Below are 17,113 nucleotides of genomic sequence, written 5' to 3'. Positions count from 1 at the left end.
AAAAAAAAGGTTAGGAAATAGCCTAATCATGATTCTACAGACATTAAAACAGTTTTGTGTTTCTTTGTGAAGAGGTAGGGGCTCCCCATTTTCACTGTTTTCCTCTGATTTAGGAGGGGCTTCAGTTTTTTTCCTTAGTTTTTTCCCTCCTGACCCTCACCAGCAATGGCTTGTTAGAGGAACCCAAAGCTGGAATTAGCAAAGAGTTCTGAACATGTGTGTGAGCCATGAGAAAGGAGCAGGGGACCACCAAGGCAGAGTTTCAGGGCTCTGGGGCACAAGATGCCTATCAAGGGCTTCGGGGGAACGGGGTGGCTGAACCATCACAGGGCCCAGTGGCACTCAGAGAGCGTTGGTGGCCGCCTCCTGAGGAGCCAAACACCCTGAGCACCAGCTGGTCTGGGACTGCGAGGACAGCACATGCACTAGAATTGGACAAAGAGCTTTAGTCCACTTGTTAGGACTCTGGTTTCAGATTGCTACAGACTGTGGTTGCAATGATTCCTGTGCCCTGAGAGAGCTTTTCACTCAACAGCCTTGGTTTCTTCACCTTTTACAAAAGCTGTGAACATTTTGCCTGTCATGTCAGAGGTGGAGAACAGGAGCTACTATGAAATACAGGGGTGTGTGAAAAATACATTAGTTTGGGTTTCCCTGTTGAGGGCTGGTAGCGGGGGCTGCAGGGGCCTCTGTGAGGAGAGGCCAGGTCCACTCACCACAGGTAGTATCTATAGATCAGATTGAAAGGTTAAAAAGATGGTGTTTGAGAAGTGCAAACTATATGCTTATTGTCTGATTGTTACTGGATTTGCAGTTAGCATTGGTTCCATTGTTGCGAGCCATGCAGAAGGTCAAACGGCAGCTGAGTGTAAAATGTCCTTCAAGTACCATGTTATGTTGACATATTCTGAGTAGCATTATGTGCCATAATGGTTAAAATCTTGACATCTATCTCAGGTCTTTCTATATTAGTATTCTCAATGGTGGGTTTGCATCAGTGTTAAGAGATTTAGAGAAAAAAGATGAACATGAATAATTTGGTATTGTTTTATATGGAAGGAGCACAAACACTTAGAAGACTGTTCACAGCTAAAAGTCAATAGGTTGGTAGACAAGCATAACCTAGAGAGCTGTCTGGATAAAGGAATTCACCCCATGAAAGACCACCTGAAGTTGTAATGGATTTTCCACTACAGCAAACTACTCAAGGTTTCCATTGGCTACTGCTCTCAAATTTTTGAGGTTGCTCAGCATGCCTAAGAACTTTACAAACAGCTGTAGGTATTTGTTAAAACTTTTTGAGATACTTGAGTTTCTACTCCAAAGCAAATGCCAATATTTCAATTTTTCCCTCCGAACAATATATGTGAATTTTGAAAACTAGCTACAGAAATGGAATGGAGAAAGTCTAATTTAGAACTATGAAATATTTCCTTGAAATTGTATTGAAAAATTGTGCAAGAAAAACATTAGAAGAAATGAAGTACACTGCTATGAAATATGAGCTGAAGACCAGATAAAATCAGTAGCATGTGTTAATAAAAAAGGCAAAACAAAATATGACACAAAGATAAAATCCAAATTAAATGGGCTCCTTTGTTTGGATTGAACATTTCCTCAATATCAACATGTTCCGACAAAACATTTCACTTTTGCCAAAATCACATTTCCTGGCAGAAATGGACTCTGTAAAAAGGTTTTGACTAGCTCGAATGCATGTATGCCAAGTGATTCCTTTTGTGTTTTGTGGTTTCATCCACTGTAGAGTGAACTTTTAGTGAGCCTCATTCATTCATCTGCCCCACCGTAAGAATGCGCGGCTATTTTGGGCATGTCATGAAGTGGAACGTGTCACTTGGCCAGGCTGCCCAGTGATGGGAGTGTGGGACAGAATCCCCCTCTGTGCCCACCCTGTGCCCAGCCCTGCTGTTCCGGGCAGCAGCATCCCGGGGGTGCATCAACCCCAGCATGCCCAAACGGAGCATGTACAAAGTGCCTCCTCCTGGAGAGGTCTGTAACTTCAGCTCGCCCACAGCAACTGGGATGACTCATATAAAGAGATATTCGCATTTCTGTTTCTTCCCCCTTTACAATAACTTTCTTTCCGAGATGAAAATCGCTATCTATCTCACTGAGCCAATAGACCCATCACAAAAGGGATCGGCTGCCAGAGTCCAGAAAGGGTTAAGGCAGCAGTTGGAGAGGTTTGGGGTGACGTCGTGCTTCTGGACGCCTGAGAAGTCTCTTGAAGGTAGTTCCCCTCTGGTGAGGATGGGAGCGAGCTGAGGTCTGAAATTCGAGATCCCTCGCAGCCTGGAGCTGGTGAGGTCCCAGTAAAAGCTGTTTGCCTGCTTTCCTTTCCTGAGCAGTCACACCGCTGCACTGGCCTGGGCAGTATGGAGCGAGCGCCCTGGACACATGTAGGACTCACTCTCCTCCAGCTCCTGCTCATCTCCTGCTTGCCAAGAGGTACCGTAAGTGAGCGTGTGCGTCCCCGGCACGGCCGAATGAGTCCCTTTCCTTCAGTGTGGTCAGAGGGGTTTGATCTCATGTGCTGTCATGGGAAGTGGAGAGATCTGCAGGGATGGTAATAATAGAAAGAAGGGGTTCTGCTTTATTTATTTTTTTTCTTGTTGGCATGGAGTGGGTGTGGGGGAGGTTTGCCCAGGGATGATTTCCAGACAAACTTAATAGCCTTAAAGAGAAACAACTAGCTGGATATTTTTTGCCAATGGCCATCAAGAAAAGGGTATGAAATCACTTCGCTTACTACTGCTTTATTTTCTCAACACTCAGTGCTAAGGAAATGATGATAAAAAGAGGCATTTAAGTCTCTGAATTGTAAAGCATAATTTGTTTAGTTTGGCAAGACAGAGACTTTCCTCTCCAGTCCCAACACCAAGAATGAAGGCAAAGGAGAAAAGAAGTGAAGGAAAAAAAGAAAACAAAAGCCACACATTGTTTCCGATCTGGGCTTTAATTCTGCCAATATTATTCTTTTGAAGGGGAAGCCTTGTTAAAGCAGAATGATCTTTTTTATGCTCAAGCCTTGGTCCAGTTTCTGCTGAACCAGCATGTATAGTTTCTTCTTGATAAGATTAAGCAAAAAGCATTTACTGTTGATTGAAAAATTGCCGTTGTTATGGCCACGAACGTGGGCTGTTTACACCTGGAGGTGGCTGGAGCTGCTTGCAGCAGCTAGCTGTCAGCATCGCAGGCTGCTTTCTCAGGAGCTGCAGCCCCGAGGACTGGAAGGTGAGGTGCCCTCAAATCACCCACCCTTCATGCTGCCGCAGACTGCAGCGCTCCTGGCGAGGTAAGCGCTTCTTGCCAGGGGACCTGTCAGGTACGCAGCACCCCAGTTGCCATGGCTGTAGATAATTGGTGTTGAGGATGGTGCTTCAGAGCCTGCCTCGCCGGGGTCTGTCTCTGTGATGCCCTTCCCTGCCGGCTCCTGGGGTCCCAGGGTGCGGGTGACGGGTGGTGGCCAGGGACATCTGCCATCCAGGCTGGCCACCAGTGCCAGCAGCCACCCTGGCAAGCTGACCTCGTGCCAAAGCTTCCCCCTGGGGCACAAGCACAGAGAGCATCCCCACACCTCCCCCTCACATGGACCGACTCATCCCTGCCATGGCCTGTCCCACAGGCACGTGCCACCTTGCACACTGGCCAGGCGAGGTGGCTCCGTGGCACATGCCGGAGTGGCACAGAAATAGTCCTGCCAGTGGCAGAGCAGCCATGGCTGTGGCTGTCCAACAGCTACACGAGCAACAAATCCGTCCTGTTGTGGGGGTGACATATCTCTCTCATGACGAGAACTGGGCAGACACTGGCCTGCTGGGGGCCCCCCCCAGAAGCAGCAATAAGGGGAGGAGGGAAGAAGGACAACGACGGGCAATGGGACATGAGAGCTGTGAGGCTGCCAGGTTGGGGGGGAGGACGCAGGTTCCCCCCTGACAACAGCTCCTCCTGTGCCAGGAACAGTGTGAAAAGGGCCTGGGGGACACATGGAGGGGCTCCATCCCCCTCGCCCTCTCTCCTCCCTCATCATGCCTCTCCTGCCCTGCTGGGGGGGTGCCCAGCACACAGCTGGCAGTGGGGGGGGGGAAGGAGCTCCTCTCTGGCAGTGGAAGGAGGGGCACTCAGAGATGGGGAGTGATTCAGAAGTGCAGTGGCCTTAGCATGTCAGGGCAGGTTGGAAAATAGCATTTTTCCTCCTCCCCACAGATGTATCCAATTTTTATCCATATTTATCACACCCAGTTGCACAGGGCTTGCCTCAAGTCTTGGGGGCAGGAGTCGGGGAGGTCTGGGAATTGATATTTGGAATAAACTTGAAGTGCAAGTGACTCATATTTCCTTAAAAATATATGTGTGTTTGTGTGTGTTTCTGCCTATCTAAACCTTTCCCAACCTCTCTTCCCCTCCCCCTCCAGCCTCTGTCTAGAGAAGTGGAGACCAGATGCACTCAGACGTATCCAGATGCATTCAATCTTAGCAAATGGGTTACTTTAGTTCACATGTTTAAGGTCCTAGCATGGACAAAGGGAAAGAAATTTGCTTTTTATTTTGGAGAAAAGCTGGGGTTACTCACTCTCAACCCCTTAGCCACTTCAAGGGGCTCCCAGTAGCCCCTGCAAGCCTGCCAGTGCCTAAGATTGGGCTCTCCCTCCTCCCAGAGGGAGCCCTCACCACCGCAGGGCCGTGCGGGTGCTGCGGGCAGCATGACCTCCCATGAGGACGTGGGTGCCCCTCTCCCTCCTTCGGGACCAGGGGCAGGCAGGGAGGGAGCCCACAGGGCAGGGAGACAAGCAGGGACAGGGGCTGCCAGCCTGAGGGCATCAGCAGTCCTTGGTTAGGGCTGGCCGGCACACCCGCGGGGAGCTGTGTGAAGTAAAATTGGAGATGGAGGCTCCAGGGTTTCACTGCTGTCTGTGTGGACTATTTCTATCTGGGCGACATTAACGGCAGTTAAACTGCCAACGTGACCCAGGTCTCGTGCAGTTACAGCAAGTAAGTGCTCCCGACAGGTCTAGCACCACTCCTCCATGTTTATAACACAAGCACATTCTCATGTTATGTGGTCATGAATCTCAGTACTGCAGCTGCTTCTTCTCCACAGATTCCCAGATATTCTCCCCTATTGCAGAAGCCCCCCCAGACCCCATTAGTAAAGGCTGGGCTCTCTAACCTCATCCTTGCTGTCACTAACGCAGAAGTGCTACATTCATTACCTGTTTCCGTTCCTTGTTTTGCAGCTCAAAGAGAAGAAAATTTCTTCCTGATCGCACTAGTATAATTTTTCTAGCCTGTCCCTAAAGGGAAAGGAGGGGATATAAGGGTTCACTACAAGAAAATGGGGAAAGGAGCAGAGTTTCGACTTGGGAGATGTGGAGCATGGTTTTATGTTGCATGTTACAGCTTACCACCAGGGAACAAGGGCTGCTGAAATGTAGGAAGAAAGGGAAAGGGAAGTTTCCAATAGCATCCTACCCTAGAGCTGTCCGTCCTCTCCGCAGCAGGGGGTAGAGTAGGCAAGAGGAGGGGCTGCAGGGCATGCAGGTTTATGGAAAGAGGAAGATGGTGGGAGTGACACAGCCCAGCAGGTTGGGCATCACAGTTGAGGCCGGGTTGGCTGAGGGGTAGTGGTATTACTGAAAGAAAGACCGAACTGACAGTCCTGTTTTCAGTTAAGACTGGAAACAGAAAACCCTAGAGCTATTTGTGTTAATGCTGTTTTTGCATTATCCCATCATTATAGCACTTAGATGGGTGAAGTCTAGACCTCACAAATAAAAAGCACAATTTTTATTTGGCTTTCCTTTTAGTTACACCAAAATACTTGATTTTTATCATGGACAAAGCAAAACAAAGCAGTATGGAGAGAGGTACAAGCTTTGGAAGTCACAAGAGAAATCCTGTTAAGGACCAGATGGAGACCTCAAAAATATTTTTTTAATTGAACAACAATTATTCTGTCCTTGGAGCAGGAGTGCTGGGAGTTTATGATAGGTTTGTCACAGCCTGGTTAAGAATAGAAGCTTACAAATGTAAAAAAGGCACTACTGTAGAAACATGATGAACAAACCTATGGTTTATCAGGAACAACATGAGGACTATTTAGTTCTGAATTTATAGCTACTAAACACTGCATGTCAACAGGAAACCTGGAATAGAGACCGTCCTATTTGACAACATTAGGCAGATCCCAATTCCTGAATCAAAGGAGAAAGTGCATCAGTGTTTTTTTCTATGTGAAACATGATCTGAATTGTGAAAAAGGTACAGCTTAAGACAACGGTGGTCTCATCCAGCAGAACACAGTTGTACTTACACTAGACAGGTTTTCAGTGAGTTTCTTAAACAGAATATACCTTCTGTAGTACTTTAGTCTGCTTTCAATTCTACCCTGCATTTGGAACATAAAAAGACAGTTGAGTTAATGCACATTTATTAAGTGGACAGATTCATCTTAGTATAGTAGATTTCTCCCCTGTGTTCACAAACTAGCTTTGATTTTTTTGATAGAAATACTTTCTTTTTTCCCCCCCATTCCTACCGCTGTGTGAAAGCATGCAGTAATGGCCAGGAAAGGATGCTAACTGCCTCGGAAGGAGAAGCAGTCTAATTATTTAGGAAAGGTCTGTGACCCATAAAGCAAGCACACTGAGTAAAACTAAAACAGGGATGTATTTTAGCTTCTCTTTTAATTAGCCCAGCTGCTAATAAGAATAATAGGTACATAATTTCTAAAGAGAAGCACATGTTTTTAGAGACAGCTTTATTCCTTGCATCTTCTTAACACACCTATTAGGAAAACAGGCATCATTTGCACAACAGGTTATCTGAGGCAAAAAGAGGTTAAGAAAAAAGACCTGCACTTTCCTTCATTATGAATGGTTTGGGCTACACTCTCTTCCAAGAGCCCCAGTAACAGCCTCTTAAAGGGAACACCTCTCTTCCATTCCGAGGTCTATTCCTCTTGGCCTTACTGAAATTAAATAGAGAGTTTTACTCTTCATCGCAGTGGAGTCACAGTTTCACTCAACATGTTTCTCATTTCCAGCTGACAAATTCAAGATCTCCTGTGCGCTCAGAGCTCTTCCTGTTAATGTCCACACACATGATACCTACTGGGTGGGGCCCAGCTTGCACATCTCTGCAATGACAGTAGAGTTGAGTAAGAAAGGAGCAGGACAAAACAGTAATAAGAGACAGACCTAAAGAAAATGTCAGATGTTAACAGGTATCAACTCTGCTGGACCTATTTTTTCCTTAAATGAGAAAGCTTCATTTCAGAATTATTACATGGCCAAACATTCCCTAAGAAGAGAGCCTTAAGAAATCGCTCCTTCAAATTCAAATGCTCTCTTCTGCAGAAGGCAGTAATTGTTTTAGAGCATCATGCTGAAAAATTAAAATGCAATCATATAAAAAGGAGCATATTCCCAATTGTGGAACATGAACTGGTTGAATAATCACTTTGAAAAAGTCATTCTCTATGGACTCTAATTTTAGAGATATATCTGTTTGTATCTGCCCTTACTTACAATGCACTGTTAATTCATATGGCACTTTTCAAAGCAATTTGAAATAATACTTCTTTGAGCCTAAGTCATGTTTTACCAATGTGTTGATGGATAAATTGCGGTATGGAAGGAGAACTCATCTTTTCAGGGAAACAGAATGGACTTGCAGGATGGGAAGTTCCATCACTTCAGACCAAAATATGGATGTACTTATGAAACACTTTCTTCTGTCTTTCGGGAATTCTGATAAATACATATAACCAGCAGGGTCCTAAGGTGATCTCTCTTTTGGAGGACACTATAGCACATTTAGGTTGTAAATTATTTTTTTTTTCTCCTAAGGATGGATGGAGATGGCAAACTAGTTGTCTGCTGGATCAGTTCTCTGATCTGTCCACATAGTAGCTAATGCCAGCACAGAGAAAGGGAATGGGAATAGGAAGACAGGGAGAGAAGAGAGAAAAGTGTCCCATCTTGGCAGCAGCATGGGCTTATATCAGCTTAAAGCGACTATAACCTGACAAAATTAATTATTCTGAAGGAGTGGAAGACACAAGAGTTAATTGGTGTGATCAGGCTTGCTTCAATTCATCATAGTTCTTAGCCATATAATTTTCCCAGCTCTCAGACCTTTGGAACAGAAATCCTCTTTCTATCTAGCAAGGTATCTATGAGTGATTCACTATGACAAAAGACAAGTGTGTGGAAGCTTAAGTTTTACGATAACGAGCTGCCTGACCCACCCCTGATCCAGCAATGTGAATGTGCTTGTGAATCTGTTCCCAAATCGCCAAAGCTTTAAGCCTGACTTAGTAACATAAATTAAAATTGAAGCTGGTTTTCTTGAATATGCCAAGGCACAAACTGTAGTTGGTTAGAACCTCACTAATATGTGGATCACACTTTATTTCTTTCCACATCCTCGAACCCTTGCTCACATAAACAATTCCCCTGAAGATGAAAGCTAATAATTCACTACATTCTCTACCACAGTCTTATATTTCACCCGCACCCCCATCCCACAGGAGTCTCTCTTCCTCTTTCTTTCTTTCTTTTTTCTTTATACGGCTGAAGAACCTTTTGCTATTATTTTAATTTCCTTTGCAAGGTCAAATTCAGCTTGGCTTTTGGCAGTTCTTCCTTTGTCCCTGAGCTCTTAGACATAGCTTGCTTTGATGATCAGACTTTTTCCATCCCTGATAGGTCTCTGCTCTTCCACTGAATGAGAAATTTGACTGAGCTCATTGTATGTCCCATAGGATTCATCACTATCTTTTCCAGCAGACCCTGTATTGAATAGAACTAGTGCTTTAAGATGGTCTTATCCTTGCAGCTATTTCTTTATTACTTAGACATCCTCTTTGAACTCACTTGCATAAGAATAAGTAACATATCTCCAGTCTTCAGGGTGAGTGCTCATGGAGTATTCACTTACCTTCCGAGGAGACTTCTGGATCTGCAGAATGGTGCAGTAAAAGCTACCCTTTTGGAAGGTTGCATTTCCACACAATTTCAAACAATATTTCTGTCAAACTCCATCACAACCCTTCCCAAGTACTAATAAAAGAATTTCTTGTGTGTTTTTTATCACCTCATTTTCCAAAGTCCTGCAGTTTGGAACAGGATAGTATTTGAGGTTTAGTGAGGACAGAGATGGCTGAGTCATATGTGTGCCCAGACCATGAGGGTGGTAGGAAAAACAGACACACTTTGTGTGTGTCAGAGAGATGGTGACTGCATCGCTAACTGTTCAAGCTCCTCTGCTGCACCCCAGACTGCCCAAGCACATCTAGGCCAAGGAAGTCAGTATGTTTTGAAAAGGTGATGCAAAAATAAGAAGTAGAAAAGGGAACTCTGGGCCAGAGAAAGTGAGGGATGTGGGAGAGCTTGGCAAGTCAAAGCAGAGCTGGATTTGCTGCAACTTTGTAAAGGAAGTGAGTGACAGTAGAAGCTTGATAGTCCAGAAGATTAAAACTACCATCAAGCTATTTCAGCACCAGGAGTAACCCAGTTCCACTCCTTCCCTTCAGTGGCTCCTGTGGGTCAATGTTACAGAGGCAGGCAGGCAAGCACCACTTTTAAAAAGGCAAACACTGAGCTGAGTCAAAATCAAGAGCAAAGGCTGAAAGTTTTGCCTCTGGAGTCTTCAGGATCTGTGGAGAAACTGAGGTCCTGCTACCAACAAAAGTCAATAAGCATAAAACTGCTCAGCAAACTGGCTGTGCATTTCATTCAGTGCCAGGTCCTTTGCAGATGTTCTTCATCTGCTTTTCAGCAGCTCAGCTCCCAGCACTGGCTCAGTGGAGGCCAGAGCAGGATCAGTCAGCCTCACCTCCACATCGTCCTGATGCATCTTCTCATTGCTGCTGCTCATCACCCACACGCAGGTTTTCACAGAGGAAGCTCAGGGCCCACCTGTCAGCGGGGAGGGCTCCCCAAAGTGAGGAGCCTTTTGCTCCTCCAAGGCCCTGTCTCAGCACTGGGGAATTGGCAGCATCACTGTGATGAATTGCGGCCGCTGTAACTCAGCCCTGGGACTGACGCTACTAGCAGGGAGGAGGACATTGAGTGGGAACATCCTCTCCTACTGCCATTTTAAAAAGGTTGACAGGATCTGACAGCCTTTAGAATCTGAAATGTGCTCTAGGGACTAGGCGGTCTTGCTAGGTGCAAATGTCAGTGAAAAGCATGAAGGTGTTGCCGTCTGGACCTGGAAATGCATGAGAATTACCAGTCACCCTGCATATGCCTCAGTGCTCATCTCCCACCTCACTTGTCCCCCAGGCTGGACTCAAAGCATTGGGTCAAATGCTGCATTGTGCTCTGCCAGGCTCCAGAGCCAAGCAGGTCTTCCCTCCGACACCTTCTCCAGAGGTTCGTGTGTTTTCCCAATGCAGCCATTTCTTGCTTGGTTTCCATGGTCTTGAGCTGCTTCCATGTGTACTGTTTATGCCTGGATTTAATAGGCTTTTCTTCCGTCATTAAAATCCCATCAATTAATCCACTGTTTGTTTGCCTGTCCAGAGACTTGTTTGTTCTTTTCCACTAAACATTTTGCACGGGTTGTCAAACAGCTTCTTCCTGCTCCTCTCAAAATCAGGTCAAGCCACTTTCTGGACTGTGTTTGATGCTGAGAGGCACAGCCACTGCCTGCAAGCCAGACTGTCTGCTTTGGAGGATTATCAAAGTCAAGCCTACAAAGCACCCCACAATTATCTCTGCCACAGCTGGCCAAGGCCTGGCTTCCAGTATTTTACTCAGTCAGTAAATCTCCCCTCAGTCTTGCCTGCTTCATTCTCTTCTGTTTTGGGGTCACAATGGCCAAGTGTGGGTGTGGGGAGCCGCCAGTGGTTACCATTCCCCAAACACACCAGGGGGAGTGGGGTTATGGCTCTTCCTCCCTAGAGCCAGGCTGAGCTCAGCAACACAAACACAGAGCTAGAGGCTCTGTGCACCTCCCTCTTAAATTTCTGAAAGGTTTCCTTTGCCTTTTGTTCAGTAGCCTGGAGATACTTATGCAAAACAAAAGGAATCCTGCCGTTACTAGAGAGATGCATAAATTCTTCACACAAATTTCTTTAAAGAACAGCTTCTACAAAACTTCAGAATAATAGATTTGAAGATTTCTGTAAGGACAATCCTGCAGAGGATCACTTAAAAAAAAATCTCAAATCCACATATTTCCTTGTCAAGGCTATATATGTTGACCAAACTGAAGTACCTGGGAACCTGAAAGGAATTAAATTGTCAGTAAATCAAAAGACAGTCTATTTTCATTCTCTCAGTTGAGACAAGGGCAAGAAGTGAGCAAACAGCATTTCTAGGTAGCAGTAAATTTATCTTTACAATTCTTTAAGGGCCAAGATCTGCTGCTCCCATCTTAACATTAAATATTACCTTAAACTCGACTTACACTACAAATACACATATTCGATTCACCAAGAGTGTGACATCTGCCCTGTTGTGTACACCCCTACATATAAAAATAAATATGCATGTGCACACAGACACACTCTCTACACACACACATATATATATAAATATATGTGTAATATTTTATGGAAGCATAGAGCAATTTAGGTAAAAAGGGCCCTCTGAAGATCATCTGGACCAGCCCCTCTCTCAGAGAAGTGCTAACTTGGAAGGTACGTTATGTTGCTCACAGAATTATTTTGCCAGGTTTTGAATTCCTGCAAGGATGGAGATATCCTTAGTCACCTTGGTGCAACTTTTCCTGTGAACATTTGGATCATTTTACAGATGCAATTAGAAATTTCTCTTGGACAGTTTACAACTACAAGCCACATGGATATAGCCATTTTATTTATAAGCTTTAGAATCTTGAGAGAAAATAGATTGAGTTGGGAAACATGAGAATTTGAAGGAAGCTCCTCAAAAGCTCCTGAGTGTTGGGTAGTTATTTATTACTCAGACTCTGGGGAGTTCTCCTTCAACAAGGATTGAGACCCCCACCCCCACATGCCACAGATACAGCTATTTTCAGTCATGTATGGTGAGGTGTATCAAACTGAGCGTCAGTTCTAATAAGATAATTAGACACGTGTAATCAATTTGCTCTGGAATCTGAATCAAATACAGTTCATAGATAAATGGCTTAATTAAAAGAGAATAATAGCCACAGGTTAAGAAGTCCCAACTTGGCCAAGTTGATTGACTGCTGTTCTGGGAATTAGAAAGCATGAGTTTAATTCCTGGCTCTGCTATTGTTATTTTTCTGGGACCTTGAGCAAAGTCACTTCACCTCCCTTGTGCTTCAGTTTCCCATCTGGAAAAAGGACTTTGTAGAGCATGTCAAGATCTACAGGGAAAAGGCTATATAAGTGCTGAACATTAAGGTTATTTCGATGCAAGAATTTATTATTGGAATAAAAAATTACAGAACCTTACTGAATGACAGAAATGGCTTTCTTTTTCTGTTTGGAATGATTATGGGGGCAGGGAAGGGGAAAGAAAGATTTCAGCACAAACAGCAGCCAGGTTTCCAAGCTCAGAGCAGTGGTGGACTCTTCCCAGTCGGTACACCAGGCACAAGGGAAAGGCTGAGTTCTGAGGAGCAGGAAGGGCTGAATTTCATTTCCCAGCCAAAGAGAGAAAAATGAAGAAACAGTTTGGTGGTCTGTTTTTTATGGAGCCAGTAAATATCATTAGGGGAAAAGATAAGCTTCCAGGAACCAGGCTTCATGAGGCTATGGAGAATCAAGTGAGACAGAGCAGCAAGGTTCAGTGGTAGGGAGCTCCAGCAGGCATGGTAATTGGGTTATGAGGCTCAATGAAACAAAAAACAGCAGTGTGAGAAGGGATCCAGGTACAGACACGGAAGGGAGTGCTGTGCCTTAAGAGATGTATGGCTTGTTGCAATGACAAGGCAGCCCTGTTACTCAGAGTTTAAAACAAAAGGAAAAAGAATGTTACCTAACCACAGTGAAAAAAAAAAGAAAAAAGGGGAGGAGAGAGGGAAGAAGAAAGAGATAGTCTCATTATGTTTCTATCATGTCTCATTTTTCTCGTCTGCTCTCTCTCTTTTTACCATCAAACTCCATGAAAGCAGTCATCAGGTCTGTCAGCTGGTTAGGACACACGCTGACAGCACCCTGTGCTCATTAGAATTCACTTTGTAGAATTTAGACAGCATGCTGGTAGAGAAAGATAGGATCGGCACTTACTGCGGCCGTCCAGAGTCACAGTCTGAGGTAATTTCCTAAAAGGGCACCCAACATAGGTTAGATATCATCATATGAGGTTATGCTAAATAATAAAAATATATTAATAATGTTACCATAATAGAAATGCCAGACAAAATGAACCTTTAAAAGTAATGAAAAATCTTGTTTCCTTTGGCAGTGAATCCAAGTGTAACACCGTGTGCTTCTGAGTGAAAATAGGGAGTGAAACCAGCTAAAACCCAGCCTCAAAATTTGCTTTTCCTGGTGGACACCCTGGTCTTCAAGAGTAGGAAATTCATGAACAGAAATATGACTAAACCACGTTATTATACTTTAAATAATCTATACTATATATGAGAGTGTAAATCAGTCCTGTGATCTGAAGAAGACTCTCTCATGTGACATCATCCTCTGGGGGTTTTTTAAACTTTTTTTCTCCTCACAGAATTGGGAAGTCCTTGCAGAGAAAAGACTGACGTGAATATATTCCTTCCCTCTGGTCTGTTTGCCTCCTCCGGTTGGCACTGCAAAACTACCCCTGTGTTCTTTAGACACACAAACTGAGCTGACATTTTGACCATGTGTTACCATGTAGTTTGGGACTTCCTGGGCTGAGGACCTTGGCCAGCCTCATGACACACATGATCTGACAAACCACAGAATAATAGATCCCGTCAAACCTCGGCACATAATGGATAATTTCTGCGTATCTCCCTCTCTGTTTCCCGCTTGCAGAGTACACCGTGATCAATGAAAACTGTCCGGGCGCTGAGTGGAATATCATGTGTCGGGAGTGCTGCGAGTATGACCAAATTGAGTGCATCTGCCCAGGACGGAAAGAAAGAGTGGGCTACACCATTCCCTGCTGCAGGAACGAGGAGAACGAGTGTGACTCCTGCTTAATCCACCCAGGTATGCTTAGGGCCCCACTGTGTTGACACCAGATCTTTGGCCAAGGCATCAGCATGTAAGGGCAGCTGCTGCACAGGGGAGCGGCAAGAGGAGGCACATCTCACCGGAGCATGGCACTGTCCCACATCTCCTCAGGAACTCCCTCTGCTGCTCTGCTGGCAGCAGCAAGACGCTTGGCAAGGTGCCCTCGCAGCAGGTAGCACCACTGCCAGAAAAAGAACACACTTCCTACCAGCAGTGTCATCCTCAGGGCATGCTGGGCAGGCTTGGGAGCTGCCAAAGGGTGATGTTGCAGCTGGCTTCACATGTTGAGTGTTTCGTAGGTGCTCTGAGATGATGTGCATCCCCAAAGTGAGAAGGGATAGATGACCTGAGAGTCCAGCGAGCAAGGAGGAAAGGGCAAAGAGCAGGAGACAGGACCAAGTTCAAGGACACCAGAGTCCCTTGAGCTGGCCCAAGCAGCACCAGCATCCACATTCAGATCCCTGAGAAAGACATTTACAGTCAAAGTAATGAGATTTAGAGGTTTGGGCAAGTCAGACTGGGAGTTTGGCTCCAAATGTCAGAGCTGCCTAGGGCTTGAGAGTGGAGGTTGGGTACAGTTCACAGTGAGGAAGCTGTCAGCACTGCAGCAGACACTAACATAATTTGTGGCATTTTTGTGGAAAAGAGAGAGACACTGCTCCTCTGTCTGCAGGACAATCCACCATGGCTTTCCTCTAACACAGTGGCTCTCCTTTCAGGCTGCACCATTTTTGAAAACTGCAAGTCCTGCCGCAACGGCTCCTGGGGAGGGACACTGGATGACTTCTACATCAAGGGGATCTACTGTGCAGAGTGCAGAGCTGGCTGGTATGGAGGGGACTGCATGAGTAAGTGTCTGACACTTAAACAGCAAGGGAGGCGTGTCAGGGACAGGGAGGGTGGGACGGAGCCAGAGCCATGCTGTACCTTTCCAGTTACTCCTTTATGGTGGCTCTTGCAAAGGACACAGGCAGGAGAGGGCAAAACCAAGCAGGCAGTAAGCAGAGCTACAGTAGGGAAAGCTGCTCCCAGTGCTCATCTGCTAGAGATTGGCCCGGGGCCCCAAATCATGGGAGGTTACAACCCTACTAAACTTCTATTTTGGTTTGGTTTATTTTAAAACTTTAACTACTGTGACTCTGGATATCTTCTGTTCTCTGCATTTCTTGGACATACTTCAGCATAACTGATTCCCCAAGGCCTTCGGCAAAGCATAAACATTTACAAGGGCAACAGCTATTTCAAAGAGCTTCTCCTCTTGTCCTCCTTCAACCCCTGGGCTGCAGAACCAGCCCCCGGGAGGTCCCAGTGCTCCCTCCCTCCTTTGCACAGCTCCAACGCACTCCAAGGTGGATCTGGAAAAGTGTCTTGGAACTGCTAACAGTGCTGTTACGGACCAGGCGTGTTTCAGGCTCTGTAGTGGTATGTGAAGGCTTTGTTCTTGAGAGTGTACAAAAGTTCCTGCTTCTTGGGTTCAGGTAAGATGCTGGTCCCAATGGTACGTTTCAATAATGAATTCAATAAGCTAATTGGATACAGTTTAAGATTAGTACTTCCTTTACCAATTTCCCGCCTGTGAAGGTATAGCCTCTCACCAACCCTCTTTCAATTTTTATTGACTGTCTCTTTGTTCACAGTTCATTGAAACAGATGAAAGCAGTCTGCATTTCTTACTGTGGTGTCTGTTGTTCTACATATCTTAGTTTATCTCCTATTAGTCACGGATTTTAAAGTAACAATTGAACCTGCTTTCCCAACACAGCCCATGACCATTCAGGAGGTGAAAGCAAACAAAATAAAATCATTGCTTCAAGCAGCAGAATATGGGGAATCAACATGTTTTAGCAACAGGGCTAACTTAACCTTGGTGCTTTGGAAGCTGATAAACTGAGTCCCTTGCAGTTTATGGTGTGATTTCTGATAGCACTTTAAAGTTCCATTTGCTCTGGGTCGATGCTAGAGCTCCCCTGGCACATTTCATAAGAGCAGAGCCAAGAAAGAATCATTAGCTCATCTAACGCTGACTCCCTCTGCCTCAGTAGATCGGCTGCCTACAGTGTATTTCAGACTGCTCTGCCTATTTGTGTTCTAAAGCAAATACACCCTCACACTGCAGCCTATTTGGACATTTTTGCAATACTGAAATTTTGCAGAGCTTTGTCATATTTTTCCTACCGTTTGCTCTTCTGAGGAAAGCAGCATGACACTGAGGATGCGGTCTCTGGTCCTATCGCCTCTTCCACTCTCAGAGGAGTGCAGGGGCCAGTTGTGATCACAGTGCATTCCTGAGCTCCTCTGCTCTGGCTCTCACGGCTATCTCACTTTTAGCCTTGTCAGTAGCCCAGAGACTGCCTGTCCCGCAGGTGCCATACCACACCAGGTGCCGGCTCACAGCTGTGTGGTGTTGGGCCTGGGGGGTGGCCAGCCACTAGCCCTTTGGGCCACAGTGCACGCTGGCTGCCCTAACACAGCACGTTTTGGAGACCGAAGGAAGCAACTGCGTGCAGGATCACACCTGAAACTTCGAAGCCTGCCCTGGGCACCTCGCCAGCAGCTGAGTGCCAATAAATCCTGGAGACATGAGGGAGGGCAACCCCAGTACCTGGAGGATAGAATCTGTCTGCTTCACGCTGCATTGCCAATGCTGCTGCCCTCTGCTATCATGGACAGCCCGTGGGACCTGCCCTGACCAAAATGGGCGTGTAGGCAAGGCGCCCACAGAGCTTCACCCCGCAGAACGGAGGGCTCCTCCTGCCAGAAAAGCCCTTGCAGGGCGTCCCCAGGTGAAGCGTCTTCCCCGGATTTTACCTGCCCAGCCAGGCCGGCCTCCACCTCGCCCCTGCGCCAGGGCAACCCGCCCGCAGGCTCCACAGCCCGGCCCGCGCCCGAGCGCTTTCGGGCCGCTGCGCGGAGCACGGACCGGTGCGGCGGAGAGCGCGAAGGTGCGGGGTGGCGGCCCCGGGC

At 46.1% G+C, this 17,113-nt stretch overlaps 1 protein-coding gene across 2 annotated transcripts in view; it reads left to right on the top strand.

The window, feature by feature from the left end:
* The first annotated feature begins 2,287 nt into the window (after positions 1 to 2,287).
* PAMR1 (peptidase domain containing associated with muscle regeneration 1) overlaps positions 2,288 to 17,113 on the top strand; it is a 58,116-nt gene continuing 43,290 nt past the window's right edge. For both annotated transcript variants that reach the window (XM_026850649.1, XM_026850648.1), the window contains exons 1-3: positions 2,288 to 2,469; positions 13,949 to 14,125; positions 14,869 to 14,997. In XM_026850649.1, the coding sequence (XP_026706450.1) occupies positions 2,397 to 2,469; positions 13,949 to 14,125; positions 14,869 to 14,997 (379 nt within the window). In that variant the 5' untranslated portion in view covers positions 2,288 to 2,396. The remainder of the gene's footprint in view (positions 2,470 to 13,948; positions 14,126 to 14,868; positions 14,998 to 17,113) is intronic.

Source organism: Athene cunicularia (assembly GCF_003259725.1).
Source record: "Athene cunicularia isolate RWA chromosome 5 unlocalized genomic scaffold, athCun1 chr5_part2, whole genome shotgun sequence".
In the NCBI taxonomy this organism is placed as follows: domain Eukaryota; kingdom Metazoa; phylum Chordata; class Aves; order Strigiformes; family Strigidae; genus Athene; species Athene cunicularia.
The sequence above is the reverse complement of the archived record's forward strand: the minus strand, read 5'-3'. Positions and strand labels throughout refer to the sequence as shown.